Source organism: Tinamus guttatus, unplaced genomic scaffold (assembly GCF_059628265.1).
Source record: "Tinamus guttatus ecotype Peru unplaced genomic scaffold, ASM5962826v1 Tinamus_guttatus_pri_ptg000150l, whole genome shotgun sequence".
In the NCBI taxonomy this organism is placed as follows: Eukaryota; Metazoa; Chordata; class Aves; order Tinamiformes; family Tinamidae; genus Tinamus; species Tinamus guttatus.
Genome location: NW_028288684.1, coordinates 121,314 through 143,055, shown reverse-complemented (window position 1 = coordinate 143,055; position 21,742 = coordinate 121,314). Strand labels below are relative to the sequence as shown.

The 21,742-nt window shown below is 40.0% G+C and overlaps 1 protein-coding gene across 2 annotated transcripts in view; it reads right to left on the bottom strand.

Annotated features, from left to right (window-relative positions):
* The window catches only part of FNDC3A (fibronectin type III domain containing 3A), a 103,941-nt gene that overhangs the window by 3,512 nt on the left and 78,687 nt on the right, over positions 1–21,742 (bottom strand). For both annotated transcript variants that reach the window (XM_088522166.1, XM_088522165.1), the window contains exons 9-23: positions 21,511–21,570; positions 18,138–18,276; positions 17,440–17,493; positions 16,769–16,893; positions 13,519–13,693; positions 12,589–12,675; positions 9,687–9,825; positions 8,843–8,911; positions 7,483–7,601; positions 5,829–5,934; positions 5,557–5,732; positions 4,569–4,682; positions 3,001–3,150; positions 2,632–2,915; positions 660–869 (exon numbers count right to left, since the gene is read on the bottom strand). In XM_088522166.1, coding sequence (XP_088378292.1) covers positions 660–869; positions 2,632–2,915; positions 3,001–3,150; positions 4,569–4,682; positions 5,557–5,732; positions 5,829–5,934; positions 7,483–7,601; positions 8,843–8,911; positions 9,687–9,825; positions 12,589–12,675; positions 13,519–13,693; positions 16,769–16,893; positions 17,440–17,493; positions 18,138–18,276; positions 21,511–21,570 — 2,007 coding nt within the window. The remainder of the gene's footprint in view (positions 1–659; positions 870–2,631; positions 2,916–3,000; positions 3,151–4,568; positions 4,683–5,556; positions 5,733–5,828; positions 5,935–7,482; positions 7,602–8,842; positions 8,912–9,686; positions 9,826–12,588; positions 12,676–13,518; positions 13,694–16,768; positions 16,894–17,439; positions 17,494–18,137; positions 18,277–21,510; positions 21,571–21,742) is intronic.

Genomic DNA, 21,742 nt, shown 5'->3' with positions numbered 1-21,742 from the left:
TTATCTCTTCCTACAGGTTTACCACCACCTCCTTTCACTCATGTTTCAACAAACAGTGCCTGAAAATGATCCTAGTCTTTGGTAATGAGTCTCATTTCTTTTTCTCCTTGTAGCAGCACAATTTCACTTGGCGGATCTGCCCTGTGCCACAGGAAAGCTAAAGCTACTCAGGGTTCAGATATGATAGGCATGGTAATAAACATGTCTGTTTTGCTGTTCAGGCAGAGCTACTTGCTCTTGTCCTGATTTAACACAAGAGGGGATCTTTCTGAAACAGTAACTTCTATAAAGTTTATTTTCCACTCGAAATAATTCTGTATAAAGACAGCAGGCAGGGATGAATGCCTTCCCCCATGGCATACGTAACGTTCACAGGGGCTGAGTACACTCAGTATTGGCAAAATAGCTAACAAAAGAAGAGAGCGTGTGCTAGGAGACCTGACAAAACTCATCATCTCAAACTGCAAATAAGAAATACATGAAGTTCGTAACCCTGTATTTTTCCAACACGAATCCCTCCTGCCCTTCTACTCGGCCAGCAGAGAGGTTTCCTACGTTCGTTGCAGCTTAAAGCACAGGGAATTTTGCCCTTGGGCACCGTCTTGGCAGCGGCGGCGGGCGGCGACGCGGGGCAGATGTAAGCGCGAGCCGAGGCCAACCTGCCGCTCCTGTCGCCCATCTGCAGGTGGTACTGCACGGCGTCCGGCAGCGCCCGCGCCGCCCCCTCGCCCCACTTGAGCTTCAGCGTCTGCGAGCTGGACGCGGCGCATTCCAGGCGCGGCGGCTCCGGGGGCAGCGGCTTCGTCTTCAGTTTGATCGTGGGGCTGAAAGGACCCGCTCCGAGACTGTTGAGGGCTTGAATTCGTATTCTGTTACGTCAAAAAGAAAAGTCCATTCACTTGACGGTTTAAAAACTATGGGGCTTCTTCCACTGTTCACGTTCAGGGGAGAATACGAGTGACTGAATACACGGTGCGTTCAGTGCTCTGACAGGCTGCCAGGGACATGCAGCCGTGTCACTGCCCTTGCCACAGTTTAAGCAGCTGGACTGGCTCAGAATAAAACACATTAATGTATTTGCATCATTCACAACAGGACCAAGATGCAATAGCTCCATCAGCCACTTCAAGACTACTCTCCTGATCCTGTACCAAAGTTTAAGATGGCCAAGAACCATGGGATCTGTATTTCTTACCTGGAGCTTAGGCATTTTATCAGGTGAATTTAAGGAAGACTAGAGCAAAATTTTAAGGGCTTTTTTAGAAGAGAGTTGATTCATCTGAAAATAAAGGGCTGATGTCCAGCCAGTACTCCTCAAACACTGGCATCACTGCAAACACAAGTCATCTTGGGTCTGCTTGGAAAAGAGCCAACAAAAGTAGCCAAGAAATTAATTTTTAAAATGTAAAAGCAGAGAATAATTGCTGCTTTGCATACTTTAGAAATTTCAGTGGCAACTTCACAGATTAGCAAAATGCGTCTAAGCCCCTTTATTAAAGGTTAAGGTTTGGTTGTTTAAAACAGTATCTTGGTAACGGGAAAAAAGGAATCACAATAATTTAATCTCTAAAACAGCCAACAAGCCTGGTTTCAAAACACAAGAAGATACTCAGATTTACAAATAAATGTATTTTTTCCAATACAACAATACTTAACGTTACGTTAATTTCTTATAGCACAGAGGTTGGTTTATGTGATTTCTTTTTTTCACAAAGAAGCTCTAGCTTAAAACTGTGTTCTACAAAAGCACTTCCATGAGTGAAATGTTTAAGTGTCTTTGTCTCATTTTTAAATCTGTTGACCTTGACAGCAACAGCTCTTTAAATTGCCAGCACTGTAATAAGTATGAAATGCACAGTAACATTTCAGTCTGACATACAGCATTTAAAAAGGATGCAAAATAAATCTTTAAAATTAAGGATTCAGAAAACACATACTCCGCTGATATCTTATACTGAAATCAGTATGACCTAAAATTCTGATTTCAGTGGGTCTGACATTTCCCTCCAAGGATAGAGGACCTGTCCTTGTAACAGGAAGGTGGAAAGTGTACATACAGAGTTATGATTTTTACATTTCTATTTTTCAGTAACGTTCATGTCAGATATAAGGGATGTTTTGGTAAGAAAACTTTTCAAGAGATTTCAAACTGATTGATATGTTCCTTCTGCTCAGTGTCACCCAAACAGACAGTATTTTTGCAGATATGTCTATGTAATGTATGATGAACTATCATTAGAGCAGACATCCACACCATTAAGACTGCTGATGTGATCATTCCTTGAATGGATTTTCAAACTGTCAAATGGATTTGAAGTTATCTATCTATGGAACAACCATGAAAATGTGTATTTGAATTTGTAATCTGAATTCAGTTAGCAAATTCACAAGTGAACAAGAGAGATACAATATATCTATCACAATAACAACCCAAACTGAATTGTTTAGGTAAGGAAAATAAAGAAACACAACTCATCTAAGTAGGAAGACTATGATTACAAAGCTTCCCTTGGGTCTGTGGTTACTTCCCAGTACTTCTCTGAGAGGAACGCACAGAGCAAACAAAAAAACAAACAATAATCTTCCCTGTGGAAGGCAGAGGAGGCTCACAGGAGCCTTGGCACAGCCTACCTGTACGTTGTATCTGGTTGCAAACCATCTATGAAATAGCTCAGAACCTTCCCAACGGTTATTGGCTGCTTATCTCCAAAGTCGACGCTGTAGCCAAGGATTTCAGACCCGTGGTCACAAGGTTTTTCCCAGCTTATAGCAAGGCATGTGGAAGGAGAATAATGTGGATTTTCCACTTCGTCCTCACTCAGCCCCCGGAGGCAGGTCACCACTGCAGGAACGGAGGCGGGAGTCATGCAGGCCACCACCTCGCTGAAGGGGCCCGCGCCCGCGATGTTCGCTGCCTGCAGAAGCAAAGCAGAGCCTGGGTTTCGTGGCAGCCGCGATTCCCGCGCTGGGCTCTCCCCGACAGCAAGTTCACCTCCTCACCTGGACCCTGCAGTAGTAGATAGTGGCAGGTGACAGTCCCTTCACTTCCCAGCTGAGGCCAGGCCCGCAGTAGGAGAGCTGCATGCATCCTTCCACGCCGCCCCACTCCAGCCGATATTCCGTGACATCGGCTCCGTTACAAAGAGGAACCTTCAAAATGCACGCAAATCGTTAGAACGTAAATCAATAGCTAAAAATCAACCATACTCACCACATCTCTACTGCTTTTTTCTATAAATCAACACACGGGATAAAATTTTTATACTGGTGTGTCAGAAGGCTGTAGAAATTCCCCAAGAATTCCACCCTCTGTTTTCTTTGCAGACTTCTGATGCATATATCAAATAAGGCATTATTCGCCTTGAGTGACCTCTAGTTTAAAAATCAGTATTTACTGAAATAAAATAAGCCACCGTGATTTCAGCTGGCTAAACACAGAGGTCAACCAACTTGGGGCATTTAGCTTAGGAGACTAAAAATCAAGGGAAAGAGGAGGCCTTTCAGAAAGGATGATTCACTGCATGGAAGTTTCCCCTGGCTGGGTCTGAAGCGCATGGCTGACAAACCTGAAGCACACTGGCTACATGGCTTCCCATCCTACACAGTAATGGTGCCTTTCTCTGGAGCACGTCATGCTCACACAGGCCGTGGACCCTCCTTCCCTGGACATAAACAGAACTCAACTGGACACAGCCCTCAGCAACCTGGTCTAAATTTGAAACGTGTCCTGCTTTGAACAGGCTGTTGAGCTAAATGACATGCAGAGGTCCAACCCTATCTTAATTACCCTGTGATTTCATAGAGCAGGTATCTAAATGAATGAAATGAATCTAGCAAAATATCTTAAGAGATTTCTTCAGAAGAGTTTGCCTTTCAGACAATTAACAAGAACCTTCTGACATCCCTGCTACGACACACCGAGCTCTTCTTTCCAGGTAAAATGTATTAACCTTTTCTTTGTGTCGTCTTACAATTCAGACATTTCACTCAGTCTCAAGCAATTAAAAAGTTGTGCGTGAACAGTATTTCCAGACAGAATCCTCCTTTTTACAAGCTTATTTTGTTATCTCCTGCATTCTTTTTAAATCAGATAACTAAATACAATGTTTTTTTAGGAAGTCTGTTGGGCTTTTGCTACATTATTACCGGTGTAATTATATAAAACCAAATCAGCTTATTAAAAAAACCAGCAAATGTAGAACAATCCAGTCTTATGTGGATGGATTTACTGTAAAGAGACACAATTACTTTAGAGAAAAACTTTGAGATAGATATGCATCACTCAGAAATACAGTGTAGTGTCATGGGAAAACTAAGAGGGAGGGAGAGCGAGGCAAAGGGAGGGAGAGGAAAAGAGGGAGAGAGAGGGAGAGGAAAAGAGGGAGAACCCAAGTATCTGTAGATTACTGGGTTACAGCAGACATACATTGGTATGGTGTATGAACCTCTACAGTCTAATAAGGTAAGCACATTAAAAAATTTTGATTAAGACACAGTGCAAAGCTTTTGAATTTCGACCTAGTTTAAAAGCCGAGCATGTCGAGCTAAGGGTGACGTTGCCTTCTCACCTCCCAAGACACCTGGGCACAGGCAGCAGATCTGCACGTCACTTGCGGCGGCCTGCACTGATCAGGAGGTCCAGGTGCTGTGGTGACTTCACATTTTTCTGAGTAAGGTCCAAACTATTAAAAAGGAAGTTCAAAGATCCTGTAATTAACTTTTTAAGCCAAAACTACTACTTCTTAAATGATGGTTTGCCATAATAAGAGCATGTAACAGTCTGAAACTTTGTATGACTTGCTTACAAATCATATCTTTGTCAATTGGAGATCAAAGATTTATTTCAGCATTTGACTGCTCTTCAGGATAACTGCAAGACACTTTTATGGCAAAAAAAATCAGAATAAGTCTGATCTTTTGAACTCTAAGGCAAAACAGGAGAGTACTCTCCAAATCCTTCTTTTAAAGATATATGAAGGCTATACCACAGTGATGGAGAACAATTTGCAACTGTCTGATTATCTTAATCTAAAAAAAAACAAAGAGTTCAAAAAATACTACATCTATAGACTAGTCTGTTGGGAGTGAGCAGTTAAATCAGGACTTTGGCAACATAAACAAAGCTTGCTCTATAGCTAAAGTCAATCTGAAAGCATCTAGCACTCCAACGGGAGAATATATTATTATACCTAAGAAATAGGGACTTAGAGGTTAAACCAAAGAATACAAGAAGTGAGAAAATACTTTTTTTTTCTAGAAAGCCTAAATTTACAAAAATAAGGGGAAAGCACTTTAGGAAGCTTCATTTTTTTTCTCTTCAAAACTTTTCAATGTCATTAACCAGCCTTATTCTCTTCTCCTTATTTAAAGAGTCCAGAATATTATAAGTTGATGCTTAACTATTTGCTCCCACACAGCAATAAGCTATGTGAACCAACTGAATCGACATTAGGAAAACCTCATTATAAAAACTATTTCAAGAAATGCTTCTTTCAAAGGACAAGGTGCTGCACGGTGGCTGCAATGTCTGCAGCTCCTTTCCCCGGGCCTCCTCACCCCGGCCTTGTTGGCGGCGCGCAGCCTGAAGCTGTACACCCTCCCGGGCAGCAGGCTGCTCACGGTGCATTCCACATCCGCGCCTTGGTAAACCTCCCTGTGCTCCTCGCTTTCCGCCTGGAACATTTCCAGGCCGTAACAGGTAATGGGTGAACCGCCATCCACCTGAGGAGGTCCTAAAAAATAAGAAAGAAGGAAAAATAAAAAAGATTAATTTTAGCACCTAATGCATTTTGATACCTTGTACTCACTAACACTCATACTACAGTTACCCCAGCGCAGCTGAATTTCCCTTGCTCTTGGTCTGCCCTGTAGCCTGGGAGGCTGGCACGGACCAGGAACCACTGCTGGAGTCTGCACTAGTAAAGAATCAGATGCCTGCAAAGGAAAAGAAAGACTAAGTCACTTAACAAGCTCGGCCAACTATCTCACAAACAGAAGCAAATACTTGAGGCAGATCTTCCATTTTTTGAACACGGCCTCAAATAGGTGAAGTCACTTAAGTGACCTGGTGTGTATTATCAGAATACTTACACAAAACACACTAAAGCGATCACAAGATATTCCAAAATGATCTTTGCTTTTGTGTTTTTCCACACATATAAGATATAGAATTAAAAATAGAAGTTATGTACCAGTACAAAACCTAGCATAGACACCAGAAGCACAACATGTTCATATAAAGTCGTTTTATTTTTCCCATGGGAAAACACACACTTCTTTCTGTGCAGAAACCTTTTAAAAAACATATACGGGCAAAAATGGTAATCAAAAATGATAAAAATATTATTTGGACTTTTTCATCACTTAGTAAGACTTAACAAACTTCCAACTGTGCAGTAATACACAGCAGATGAAGCTGGTAGGGCAAAATGTTCAGCACAGAAACTATCCCGAAGAGCATCGTTTCCCAATTGCTTTCTACACTTGCTCAGGTAACAGGGGACTGGAAGATGGGCTGCTTTTCATCTACTCTGGAATTACTGGTGCACTGAGGCCAGATCTTACACAAAAAGCAGAATCTCTGGAGACACATGTGGATCAGAAGACGCTAAATACACTGTATTCCCTCTTCCCCTGCACAACAAGGGTACTGAACTGCAGCAAGAAGGGCAGCACAGAGCTGAGCCAACACTGGAGGAATCCAGATCTGTTCTTACGATGAGGTGGCTGTGGACACAGCTATTTTCACAGGAGACTTCTATGGCAATGGAGAACACACGAAGGTGAAATACCAAGGGAAAATCTGTATAAAATCTGAACCAGGGATACAGGGGATTAGCTTCCATGGAAGCCCTGCTGGAAATCTGGACACAGCCAGGGCTGACTGCTAGACAAAGCACGACATATTGGGGCTGGAGGTTGAAAAGGCCACAGAAGTGAGGGGAAAGGGTGCATGTATGTAAAATGTGTATGTGAGGAAGCAAATGATGAGGGGATGCTGAAAAGCAGTGAACAGCTTGATAGTGGCTGACAAAAATAGTGGAGGGGACAGAGCACAACCCTGTCAGCTCGAGGAAATGCTCCCACCCCCCCTACCAGGTGGACTCTGTTGTTCAGACAAGGGTGCTACACTGACCACATGGCAAACATGCAGCTTGCACTGCTGCCTTGTCCTGGGACTCTACAGGCTTGAGAAAGGCCATTCTATCACCGTGTTTTACAAGAAAGACACACAGTGTTTGTTTCTGTAAAATATAGCATGAGCAGAGAATGTTCATGTTTATTATTTTAAGATATGGCCAGAAACTTGAAACACTGTGCATCCATACCAGAACTTTTTTGAAGGGCTTATTCTGGTTATTTTCTTAGGCACATCTGCACAACTACTCCTCTGACAGTACCTGTTACTAACTGCTGGACCAGGTCTTCTTAATGCTGGAGAAGTTTAATTTAATAACAATTGAAAAAACAGCTCATGATTACCGTGCTCTGTCCTCCTTCTCCAATGCAGTATACACGCAAGCGATAGGAACAACCAGGATTTAGTCGGTCACACAAGTGTTCCCTGGCAGCTCCACTGTATATTACATCCCATCTGCTTCCTGAAAGGTTAAAAAGTAAAGTATACAATGAGCCAAGGTGTAATTTTCCACATTTCAGCACCAGCAGGTATCCTAGCTTCACTGAACAAGTGCGGGCCTGACATCCGTCAAAAAAAAATTTAGGCTTGCTTGGAGTTTCCTGGAAAAGGTTTAATTAACACATTGTTTCCTAGACAAATTTGTGTACATGTCTGGAAGTGAAGAATCTCCCTTATTTGGTTTTCACACTGACCAAGAGAGAATAACAAAGTATTTATTACTGGGCCAGCAAGTGCTGTAAATATCATAACCAAATAAATAGGCAAAATACGTAAGCAAAAATTTCCATGTAAAAGAAACATTTAATAGCATACATTCATTTTGCACGTGGTGACTACAATCTGCAATTGATAAAGCTCGATCCTATATTCCTGAATGTCTCAGCAGCACCTGAAACAATGATTTTCTTCTCTATAATTCAGTCTAACTCTTAATTCAGAACCTCTTTAGGATTCTCTCTCTCTAAGAGCTTAAAGTGGAAAACCGGGCTCTTAAGTTGCTCAAAAATTCAATGCATCCTAGAACTTCAGAGCATTAGGAACTAAACATATGTATAACTCACTTGATCATTATCAAAGATTCAGGCAAATCACAGGGCTGCCTTTATAACTTGGGGATAGTTTGCTTAGCCTGACAGAGAACTGGAAAAGTCTATGCTTTCAATCTCAACAAGATCGTTCCTTAATTCAAGATGGGTACTTAAAAGGTCTAGATTTTCAAATAATTGACCTGTACAGCTCTATGGCTGATTTCGAAATATTGTTATTATTTCACTTGTGCGTGAAAGGACAGAAAACATAGCAGAAATATTTATCCTAGCTGCACCACTGTCCTCATTTAATGCTGATAACTACAGCACTAATGTTCCATCCATCTCTGTCACAAACCCAGCCACGCTGTGTGGCTATCTGAGCTGCCCTAAGTTTATTTCAGAACAGAAAAATGTCATTTGACTTCCAAAACTTCTAAGCAACAAGTTAAACTTGCAGTATCCCTTTCGAGAGTTTTATGGCATTTTCTAGGCCAAAGAAACAGAAGTTCCAGGACACAAATATCAATACTGCTATGTTTTTAATCATCACAATCCCCTGCTTGACATTGATTATCATAATAAATATTTTACTTCTCCCATATAACTTACAACTGAAGGCACACAAAAAAGAACATATAGCTCAATGTGAACGCATAGACTTAAAACTCACCATTTAAGCCTTCAGACATTTCCACAACATACGTATTTATTGCTGCTCCTCCATTGTCTTTTGGTGGATCTGTCAAAAAAGAGCAAGTTTCAAATAAGCAAAGCAAATTAAAAGTCCTTGTAGCTATCTGGAAGAATTTGCAAAAGGCACAGCTGACACCATTGGGCATGGGTGCTCATTTAGGGGAGCAAAAAACCCTTCAAGTGCCCCACTATCCAAATCTGCTGGATCATGACCCTTGCATAATCTGTCATTGGAAATGTGGTAGTGAATCCAGCGCCTGGGAGATGCTGTGGCCACCACCTCAGTTACTCCGAAGCAAGGAGAAGGCATGGAAGCCAATGTGATTTTGGTTTTGCTGACACTGATCCTCATGGCACCGTAATTCGCATAGGAAAAGATTCTTACCCCACCAATTTACAAGCAAGTGTATTTCAAAATGATTTAAGGACAGAATTCCACAAACCTTCAAATATTTTGAGACAGAAACAGGTTAAACAGGTTGAACTTGGAGCAGCTCTTGATAAAGCAGAGCATTGTGGCCTCTGATTTTTATGGCAGAAAAACTCAGCACATAAATTAACACTGCTATTTAAAAAAAAATATTGCAGCCCCTGCAGTAACAGTACCTACTATAACATATATATTATTCTTCCCATGTTAATGACACTATCACATTGTCACTCGAAACATTTTGGGTTAATATTTTGCTCAACTGAGCCATTACGATCCTTTTGGTAGAGTTGAGAGCAAAATACTCATGCAAAATCCTGCCTTCTTCATACCACATATAAAATACAGTGAACTATCTGTACAGGTCTGGATAGTAACCTTTTAACCTTACCCCAAACTATTTTAAAACTCTGTGCGTGAATTTTTCCCTTCACTGAGGGCTTTGAAGGAACTCCAGGCTTGTCTGGGCAAGTAACATACTCTACTGCCTCACTTGGACAGCTCTTCCCTTCTGAGTTATAGGCAATGACCTGTAAATACATTAAAAAAAAATATATATATATATATAAACAGATAACACATGTTCACTACTGGTTTGCTATTTCTTGCTGACAATAAGACAAAACTTAGATGTATGTGTAGCCAGAGAGACTGAAAATAAAACAAAAGAAATAAAATTATCATATACCTTCATTCTTGGTCCCATAGTTAGTCAACTGCTTTACTGAAGTTAAAAACTGAATTACACTATGGCTGTGAATTGCCAGCAAAAAAAAAATGTTAGTCCTTTAAAAGATGAAACAATAAAACCAACTGTGAAGTTGCAAAAAAACACAGAACCCCCATATTCTCCAGACTTTCAAGTGTTGGTGTCTAAAATTAGGCTCCTATATCCTTATTTGCACACATAAGCCAGCCTGACTGTAAAAGGTACTCAAGATCTGTGGATCTCAATGACATAAATGAAATCTCGGGCTGCACAATATCTCATGAATTATCTTAAGTCACAAGTATGAGAAATTTTTGAAAAGACCTGAGATGCTCAGTAATCAGGACTAAGAAATAGTTCTTTTACTGGAGTTATATAGTTTATCTATAATGAAACACAAGGGTCAGGAAAAAATATATAAAAGCATGAAAACCATAAAGATGGAAAAAAACACGTATCACAAAGTGGGAACTTTCAAACTATAATATTATGTCAGCGTTTCCTTCAACTCTCATGAACAAATGACAAAATAAGTTACTGTTTTCTTTCAGATTTAAACTTGACCTGACATCATAATAAAATATTTATTAACTGTATTATAGTTTCCTTTTTCCTTTCTTTCTTTTTTTTTTTTTAATCTGGAAGAAACAGTGGTAAAAGCTAAATCTTTAAATTAGCCATCTCAGCACCAGAAAACCATTTATTGGATGCTCTTACTAATTACACTATGGTGTAAGTGTTCATCTAACAGCAATAAATGAATAGCAATTTGGGTATCAGAAAAATTCCACAGATTTCACTGAGGGAAGTTAGAAGTATTAAAATATTTAGTTGTATTTCACTTCCCCTTCAAGTCAAAATATCGTTTAATTAAGGAGGAAAAAGTGATGGTTTATCAGCTGCTAAAAAAAAATCTGAGTAATTAGGATAAATTAAGAAGTCCTCTTATACTTCTAAAACATTATATTTAAAATTTTAAGACTATTTAAATACACTTAGAGATTAGAAAACATAATTATAGGAATAACTTGCATTAACAAAAGAAAAGAGCCCCTCCAATTTCAAGGGAGACACTGCAAAAATGGCTAGTCCAGCAGAGAGACAAGAAGATGCTGAGCGGGTTGGAGAACTTGACATCTGTGGAAGGGCTGAAGGACTTGGGTTTGTTCTGTCCCGAGAGGAGAGAGCTTGGGAGGGAGATGTAATCCTTGGCAGGTAGTTATGGAAGGGACAAGACGCCGGGGTCACAAGTTGCATTTGGAAAAAATCTGCCTGGGTCTAAATATTTGTCCCCATGAGAAGAGAAAAAATGGCAGAGCACTGGTGGGAGCTCCCCTGCTGGAAACACTGGAGTCTCAGCCTGGCTGAACGGCCTCATCTAAGGCCCTGCTTCCAACAGAGGGCTGGCCCGGATGATCCGCAGGGCTCCCTCCCAACCCAGACTGCTCTACGGTTCTAAGGAAACAAATTCTTCCTCCTGACACCACCTGGTTGTGCCTGCAGTTAGCCTAGCACATACTCACTCCTCTTTGCTCCTAGTGAGAAACTAAGGGTCCTAAAAAAAAAAAAAAGGAGGAAGGGTCAATTCAGCTGAAATTGCAATTATGTAAAAATCAATTATGTTTCACGTGGCTTTTAAATTTGTTTAAAAATCCTGCAGCATTCATCTGGTTGCTGTAATGTCAGGACAGACTGAGAAGAGGAAATGTGAACTAACCGGTTTTGCAGATACAGTATCTCCCAATACCCTTTACAGGATTAACAGCTATCTGGTTGTCTTTGTGCTCTTGAAAAATGAAGTTAAGCAGGCACAGTTAGCATTTATGGATTACAATACGTTTTCCGATGGTTACAAAGCTTCCTTCAAAAGCTTTAAGGAGTATTACTACTAATTAAGTCTTTCCTCATCTAATAAAAAATAAAGATCTAATTAACAGTATTTGTTTCTCCTTTATATCTCATGTGGAGATGAATGGAGACTTCTGTTTACAGATTGAATTAAAAATGAGTATTTTTAATTTTGAATAATAAACTTCAGTTTTGTTCCAAAATCCTCGTGACTGTTCCAGAGTAGCTTGATCCTGAGCTGGTGATTTCAGACCCCTAGGGCTTCCCAGAGCGGGTTCAGCACCTCAGTGACCTGAATGTTTTAGTGGCTTGGGTATCAGTGCTATGGTAATGCTGACTGTGGCTTCTGGACCCCAGCACTTTTGCATGCGTTTAGAGTCTACTCATAGACTATACCAAGCAGTATTACTCACATATTAGCGACCCAGAAACAAACTGAAAGAAAAACAAAATGCAACGCAACGCACAACTGTTAAGATCACTGAGTCACTAGCTGGAATGATGCATTTCAAGATGCCTGCAATTGTGCTCTGCCCTTTCGAAGCAAAGGTTCCCATTGCTGCTACAGACATGGCTAATGGAGCAGGTGTTCAGCTGCTACCGCCTTAAGGGGCTGAATATAAGAGGCACTGGCATCAAATTTGCTTTTCTTTAAGATAAGCCCTCTCCCGGTTCTGAGTCAGAATTTCAAGCTATTCTTTCACAAATAAAACATAAAATATGGGAAAAATCTTACCCTAAACTTGTACTTCGTACTACGCCTCAGATTCTTCACTATGTAGGTAAGATCATCACCATCATATTTTGGCTTGAAACCATATCCCTGCAGAATTAAATATGATTACTTGAAATGTTATATTTATAGACGAGACTGTGTAACATCATTTTAACAAACAACAGCAACAGCAAAACCCCTGTGCTTTGGGCAGTAATTACTGTGCCTCTCTGCAAAGTAAGAAGTCTAACTTCATTTTGCAGACATATGATATGTTACTTCTAGAATGTGGAAAGATGTGCAGGAAACAAAGTATAAAAATAGTGGAAAAAAATCACAACCAGCAATTCTCATGCAATTCCAATTCAGAAGAGGAGAAAAGAAGGGTTAAAGAAAAATGTATCTACTGCCAACAGAAATGATACTAAGCAATTTTGATGGTAAAGCAGGGCTGACTAAAATGACTAAGGTAGAAGAACTGAAAGGACATCTGAAGGGACCACACTTCATGTTGCAAGGACTTTGTTCCAGCTCTTGGAAGACTTAACGTTTACTCACATATTCAGTCACATTCACAGAGTTAAAAGCATTGGAAAAGCCTTTGCAGGATTAGGATTTAATTAGACTAATAAAGATTACTGCCATAATAAATGATAAAGCTATGTGGCTTGGTCACAGCAAAGATAAGTTTTTTTTTTTAATTCATTTTTTCCCAAGCCAGTACATAAGACTAAATAGCATGTAAAGTGATAGTTTATCTTTGGTAAGATAGGAAAACAAGTGAAGAACTTTTTGACCATTTCAACATATTTAACTTTATGAAACATCACTGATACACCTTAAAACAGTCCTTGTAGAATGCTCTAGCACAAATAATAAATGTTACACTTAAATGTAACCGTGCATCATTACAGTCTCTCTTCTAATGGAGAAGAAGTATGCTACACTTACTGAGTTCTCATCCTCCATCTCTAATATATACGAGATTCCTTCATCTGATGGTGTTCCTGAGGGTTTAGTCCACTGTAGAGATAACCAAGTAACTCCAGCATTAATCAGCAAAGGGCTTGCTGGTGTGGTTGGGGCAGTGCCTGAGGTATGATACAGGACTTCTTCACTAAAACCGCTGTTTAAAACAAACAGTATGTAAACTATCTACAGGCAATAATTAATATTTAGAACAACATTATTCTTACTGAACACAGCTACGACAACTTCTTGGACACACAAACTGGAAACTGCAGGCTGGTACATGCAAATGACTTCGTAACTTGCCCATGAGTGTGTCAGCAGCAAATCGTTCAAACAAGGTTTACGTGTTCACATTTGAAAGACTTTTGGGTATTATGCAATTTTGGTATGCTTTGCTAACCAAAATACTTTCTTTTTTTTTTTTTAATATTAAGTCCTTATTTTAAAACTTGTACAGCCATGTACAATAGTGTCCTTCTATTCAAAATTTAAACACAAAGAACTAAAAGCATATACAGAAAGACCCCAAAATACATTTTGATTGTGCAAACTTACGTGCTTCACATACTGTGAAGGTACAGAAAGAAAAAGCTACTGGAAAGCAGAGGGATGGATAGCACTGCTTCGCTAGCATAGATGACTTGATATACATCCATCTCCTCTAAACCAGCTGACATCAGTTAGAAATTGTTGCTTCTCTATCAGATCAAAGAAGGGCTTGAGAGTTGTTCCCCCCCCTTTTTTTTTAATACACAAAACTGGTCTCACAAAGATACAATTCAGTCTAAAAGTCTGTGGTTCAAACTTGACTTTTCCTGAGCAATCTCAGCAGGAAGGTGTCGTGACCAAACAGACATGAAGGCTACGCAAATGTGCAGTCTCTGAAATGCTCTGGGAAGCAGGAAACAAGAAGTGAATGTCAAGCAAGAGGAAACCTTTTAAACTCGGGGAAATAGTATTTTTTCCTTGAAAAAGTAAGAAGAAGGAAAACGTCTAAAATGAAGGCGTAATCCATATATGGTATATACTGAAAAGAAATTCAACATTATGTAGGCATGCTAAGAAAGCATAAAGAGAGGCTAAGCAGTCACTGCGGCCCTGTCTGTTCACAACAAACCACTGCAGCAGCTACCTCAGAACACATCTAAAAATGAAAATCATATTAAAAATCCCAACGAACAACATAGAGCTTTTTTTTTTTTTTTTTTTTTTTTTTTTTTTAACTTGTTTGAACCACTCCAAAATACACTGGAATCAACTAAAGAGTTCTAGTGATTCCCACATTGGCTCTAAAATATCACTCAGAAGTACATTAATACTATCTATCTTTAAATAGATTTTATTTCCCAATTGTTTAGCCAAATTTCATGTGTGCTTAGAATTAGGTCTAAGAACATGAGCAACTTGCAAAGACAACTATCTATTTTTGCTGATAACATCATTTAGACAAAATCCTGCCTCCAGAGGCCTAAGATTCTCAACTTTACGAAATATGAAATAAACTGCCACTCTATCTTAATAAATATCATTTGAAGAGACCTCTTAAATAATACTAAAAAGACAATAAAGTGCATTTCTACAGGGCTAGAAATATTGATTTTGTGTGATTAGTTTAAGAAAAGGGTCCTTAACCGATCAGTGCTTCCCACTAGCTTACACTGCAGAGATGTGCAGTGTGTGTAGATGTTGCTAGAGGGGACGTTTACACTCAGAAATAAATGGGGAATGGGAGGTTGACTCGAGCATTGGACCCTGCTTAACTCTCCCTGTCTCTTGCTTCTGAATGCTTCCAGCTATCTGCCATCAGGACAAAACCCAGGAGCATCTCAGTGAACAGTTAATTCCAGGAACAACTTCCAGAAGGCAATACTGTAACCACAGCTGTGCAGGAGCACACCAAAAGACAACCCAGCCCGCCACAGGGGCTCGTGACAGCCTCCCAAAGCAGGTGAATAAGGAATGTCTCCAATACTGCTTTCCCTGGGCGCTTTCCAAAGCCTTCTAACATGCATCTCAAAGACCTCCTGAACCAGCTGCTGCTTCTATGTATTCAGCAGTTTGCAGAAGATTCTTTTCTCCAGCATGAATTATACTGCCTCAGGTCTGGCACCCTGTTCTTCACAGTCTTTTGACACCGTCCAAGCAGGTACTGCTCCCTCAAATATCTCCTTGTGAATCTCCTTAATAGTCAGACTTATCCCTTCACCTGAAGCCTAGAAATCACTCCCAGGAACTGATGCCTCCAATAACGTAGCTATAAGCAGGAAAAAAAAATATTTTTAAGTTCTTGCATCCTTTATTGAAGCCTGATACCATTCATTCAAAAATTTGAAGTGAAGTTTGTGCTTTATAAATCCTGAGAACGAGCTATTAAAGATATCCTACCCACAAATCCTAAACATTTATAATAAGCTCTAGATGTTCAGGATGATTTTTTAGTTTTGTATTGTGCCCATTTCACAGGTGAACAAGGCACTGAAATAGTCTAGGTAGTTGGAGAAATACAGGCAAAGGGCATTATGAAATATGACAAAGAGCATAATGCAGATGTACCTGCAGGAGGAAATGTGCTTTTCACCACACTTACTTCCTCCTTCAGTAGAATTCCTGACACTTCTTTATAGTGTTGTCACCACAGCTCCAAATATAAGGAGGGTTGGTAAGTCCTGGAAAATTGCTACAGGAGCTCAAGAAAATAACTCAGGTGTGTCAACACAGAGCAAGTTTGCCTCACTCAAAGGGCAGCGCAGAGCAGCATAGCAGGTGCCCTTCTGGTCTGCACAGCATCAGCACGAGTTTGGCAGGGTTTAATAAACAATTCAGTTCTGGCCCTTCAGCTCAGCTACTTATCTCTGTAGCAGGTTCCCCTTCATTTTAGCAGCAGTACTCATTGCATCAGACACAAAAGCCACTGTGTGCACATGTTTGAGCAGGTTGCTAAGGGAGTAGGGGCGAGTTTGGCAAAAGTGGCTGATTATCTGAAGACTAAGCTGCTTCCAAGCAGCTGAGATTTGTAGCAGGTTATGTGGTAAACATGTACATATGTAGTAGCTGCAGGATGTAGCCATACTATGCTGGGAAATAAGTGGTTCTGCATTCATAGCACTTGCAGGTAGACTGCAAACTAGACAAACGAGATGATCTTTGTGTGCCAGTACATGCTTTTCCTAAACAAGCATGCACATGTGCATATGTGTTACATGTTTATGTATGCAGCAGGAATATTTACCTCATCCCCATGTCATTTTTGGCTGCTAGTCTAAAGGTGTACCCCATTGCTGGTGATAGTTTAGTAATCCTATACTGCTTCTGTTGGCCATAATAACACTGGGAAAATTCTCCATTTCCTTTTCCCTAAAAAAAGAAAAATAAAAAAGAAGAATACATTAATCACCTTATTAAATTAATGAGTCTAGCAAAATAGCAGAAGCTTCAGGTCAATTACATTTTTAAAGTGTAACACAACCCAAGAATACCCCAAACAGTCAGGTGTTACATAACATTTTATATATACACTGTTTTTTTTTTCCCCCTCCATTTCACAGCTCCACAAGGTCAGAAGAAAAAAAAACACTTTCTACAGCTCTGCCATCTCCCTCTCAGGTTAGCTCTCCAGGTCGGGATCTGAAGATGTTTGTGGGTGTCTCCACTGTGAGCTCTAGGAGAAAGTATTTGACTACAGGTAAAAAAAGACACTATTAAAAGTGACAGTATATTAAATTATATACTCTAAGAAAAAAAATAGGGAAATAATTTTTTCCATAATCCCTTCAGGAACTCAGTATTTGTCACATGTCTCTGGACAGAAGTCATATTTTTTTATAAAACCTCATGTGTACAGTCACATATGGCTACTTTTAAAAAACATAAAGTAAAAATGCAATAGAATAAATTGCTTACTCCATCCCATTCTAAAAGATAACTGTGGATTTTAGAACCGTTGTCACAAGATGCCTGCAAAAGTAAAGAATGAAAATTAGAACTCTAGCTGAATATAAAATCATTAACGGAAAAATGCGTGTATTGGTCATTTAATCAAATCATGACAAACGCAGTGGAGAACAAACAATGTGCTCCTCATATGACCATTTCACTTAAGGAGGAGTCCTAATTTGGTCTCCTTTGAATGGATGCTTGTATGAATTATGAATTATTATTATTTTTAATTTCGGACTTGGAAAAGTGTTCTGTCAGCCACATAAAATATTGTTCTACAGAGATTTTCTGAGTAGGTGGATTGCTGGTCTGCTTAAATCTCAATCATTATCAGATGATGCCATAAGCTTATGTTCAATGACAGAGAAAGCAATTGGTTCTACAGGACAGAAATCAGTTATCCAAGTTGCAGGAGACAGGCACTCAAATAAGCCTTTTCTGTTCCACCTCAGTAACTTCATATACAAAGGCTCTTGAGTTTTCTGTGAATCCTTTTCTTTTTCATAAAGTCTATATTTACTCAAAAGTTCCCGTTTCAGGGAACTGGTATTTTATCGACAAAACAAGTTTTTTTTTTTTTTTTTTTTTTTTTTTTAAAAAAAACAATTCACAAATCAAAGAGTTTTAAACAATAATTTTGAAGTTTTTTAAACAATTCTTACCTTCCACTGCAAAGTAAGAGAATTTTTGGTCCGATTAGTTATCCTAGGAAGATTTGGAGTATCAGGTTCACAGCTCATCGTGGTAAAACTCTCTGCTTCTGAAGGACTCCCCTTTACGCAGTTGCTTTCTGCTTGGACTCTAAAGTGGAAAACAACCAGTAACATTTGCTTCAAAGTGTGAACATATGATTTCCAAAGGCCACTATTTTGAGGATTCACAGCAAGTATTGCCATGCTAACTCATTCTTAAAATGTTACTGCTATAAATAACAGAAGAAAGTATCTTGGTCAACAGAAAGAACCACAGGAAAGAAATCTTTTATACATACTGTTACTATCATCTGTTACCTTTATACAGAATCGCAGAATGGTTGAGGTTGGAAGGGACCTCTAGAGATCATCTAGTCCAACCCCCCTGCATAAGCAGGGACACCCAGAGCACATGGCACAGGGTGGCATCCAGGCAGGTTTGGAAGATCTCCAGAGAAGGAGACTCCACAACCTCCCTGGGCAGCCTGTTTCAGGGCTCTGTCACCCTCACAGGAAAGAAGTTCTTCCTCACATAGAGATTAAACTTTCTGTGTTTCAACTTAACACCCGTTACCCCTTGTTCTGTTGCTGGCCACCACGAAGAAGTGCCTGGCCTCATCCTCCCTACATTCACCCCTAAGGTACTTGTACATATTGATCAGATCCCCTCTCAGTCTTCTCCAGACTAAACAGGCCCAGCTTTCCAAGTCTTTCCTCATATGACAAATGCTCCAGTCCCTTAATCATTTTTGTTGCTCTACGCTAGACTCCCTCCAGAAGCTCCATGTCCCTCTTGTACTGGGGAGCCCAGAACTGCCCCTAATACTGCAGTGCAGCCTTCCCAGAACTGAGCAGAAGGGCAGGATCCCCTCCCTCCACCTGCTGGCAACGCTCCTCCTGATGCAGGCCAGGATCCCATTGGCCTTCTTGGCCACGAGGGCACATTGTTGCCTCATGGTTAACTTGTTGTCAACCAGGACTCCCAAATCCCTCTCTGCGGAGCTGCTTTCCAGCAGGTCAACCCCTAATCTGTCCTGGTGCCTGGGGTTATTCCTCCCCAGGTGCAGGATCCTGCACTTGTCCTTGTTGAACCTCACGAGGTTCCTCTCTGCCCAACTCTCCATCCTGTCTGGGTCTCTCTGAATGGCAGCGCAGCCCTCGGGAGTGTCAGCCACTCCTCCCAGTTTGGTGTCATCTGTAAACTTGCTGAGGGTGCGCTCTGTGCCCTCGTCCAAGTCACTGATGAACAAGTTGAAGAGCACTGGACCCAGTACTGACCCCAGTTGTATTTAAAATATGTATAGTGCTTGTTCTTTGGTTGGGAAATAATGGTAATACATTGCAGACTCATTATCAGTTGTGGATGTGCTTGATATTCTGAATAGTTCTTCTTCTACAGGTGCTTTCTTGAGATGAGCAAGAAGAGGTATTGTCAGCATACGTTTGATCTCCCTCCAGGAAGCTGCTGAGTCTACGTTCACCTTGTCTTTAATAAAGACTATGTGCTAGGTCTTCATGTACATCAGAAGACTGAATTCTTCTTTTTCTCTCAGCAAATTGTTTTTCTAACTACTTTCCTCCAAAATTAAATGTGGGATTATTTTCTGGCTTTTCTTCCCCAGTTGCATAGCTATGCCATGTCTCTTTCTTGAGTGAACACACAATGCTACTTTCTTCTGGGTATCTCACACTTGGTAGAATCATTTCTGATACCCCTGTTGCTTTTGAAAATCATCTTTTCTCCAATCATTGGTATAAGACCTGCATCAGCTTATGAAAATGTAGAAGTTCTTATGTTTTCATGTTGCCTGAACTGCAATTCACAGGAAATATGTCTTTGTAGAGTTAAAGAACGGCATGACAAACAGTTAAGAGTTGAATAATGTTGCACAAAATTGTTTGCCATTGTATGAAATGGCAAATACATAATTCATCAGTTGTCTTTATATCTTAGCCTTTCTGGTCTTCAGTGACTTCAGCAATGTCCAGACTGGCCTAATTCTGTTTAACTCCTAGTTTAAGGAGAGTTAGATGGCTCAGCCTCAAAGAGTAAATCTGCTATCTATTCTCCTGTGTACTCAACAGCGACAAGGAGTAAGAAAGAATCTGAATGCAGCCTGGGAGAAAGGGATCTACACAGGAAAAAATAAGTCCTTTTTGTCAAAGAAGTCAAAAAGAAGTCACTGGGTAAAATGCATAAACACTACTATGAACAGAGGTGAAATCACAGAGAAACACCTGCATATCAAGGACCTTTGAAGTCAAGTTCCCACTCCTGCCTTTTCCTGAGCCCACGCTGGACCATATAGTGGCCCAGCTTTAATGAGAGGAGGTGATAAAGAACAACCCAACCCTGTTTTGCTTCCAGTTTGGGAACCAGGACAATAACCTGAAATTGGCATTAGAGGATGCAGACTCTCTCATACTGATGGCCAGGAACCTTTTGAGCAGAAGACCAGATCATTAGGCAAAGGAAAAAGATTTTCTCTCTAATCTGTACTGCCGATGTTCTAAACTTCATGCATAAACTTAATACATATTTCAGACTTGGGTCCTTACTCAGAAACATTTCTCTTGCCTTTTCTTCCTCTACCAGCTGCCTCTAAATGGCTCAAGAGAGACAAATCCTTTATATGCTGCACTTCCAGTGGCTTCTCAGAAAATGCTCTCTTTCTGCAATTTTTTCTTGAAAATCCTAAACTTTTTGGGAAGCCCTAATTTATGGATTTGCAATTTTATTTTTTTAACAATCTAGCATATTCATATTATTATTTTTATTACTATTAAACCAGGAAATAAGGCAACTCTCCAACACAGGAAAAGGAAGAAGGAAGAACACACGACGACACCTTTCCAACCCCATGCTGATTCTTTAGTACCACATTCAGATGCAGCAGATTCTACCAGAACTGTAGGATTAAATTGAGCTGGGGCATATTCAAAAAGGTGTATGGGGGTGGAATTACTGGAGCAAAGTGAAAGCAGCACAAAGTTTTCTTTAACTGCCCAGTAGCAAGAACATTCCTGTGCAAGGGACACATCTGTGACATCTCTTTGTTTTCCTCAAGGGGAAAAAATACAGTATCACTATCTTGACATGACAAAAGATATAAAGAGCATGGATGATTGGACAAAGCCGCAACGTTCTTATGTTTTCTAAACTGGACTAAATCGTCAACTAAGCCAAAATGTTTGGCTTCAGAACAGCAGTATCTCAAAGTGAGTCAAAGGAAGAGAAGATGAGATAAAGACTCTCTGAAAGCTTAGGAAATGAAATACACAGACACAATGACACATTTACGCATTATCATTGAATTTTATGGATAAAAAGGAGAATACTCACTTTACATGGTAGTCAGTTGCTGGCCTGAGATCATTTACAGTAACTTTGTTTTCTTCTCCACTGGAAGAGGTACGATTTGGTTTAAGAGACCGTTTCAGAATATCAGACATTTTTTAAAAGATACGTCTTCTATCTAACCCACTCACATTATATTGCACAACTACAACCCGTAAGAAATATTTTTGATAACATGTTGCTTCTACTGCTAAATATGGCAAAATAAAGATGCATT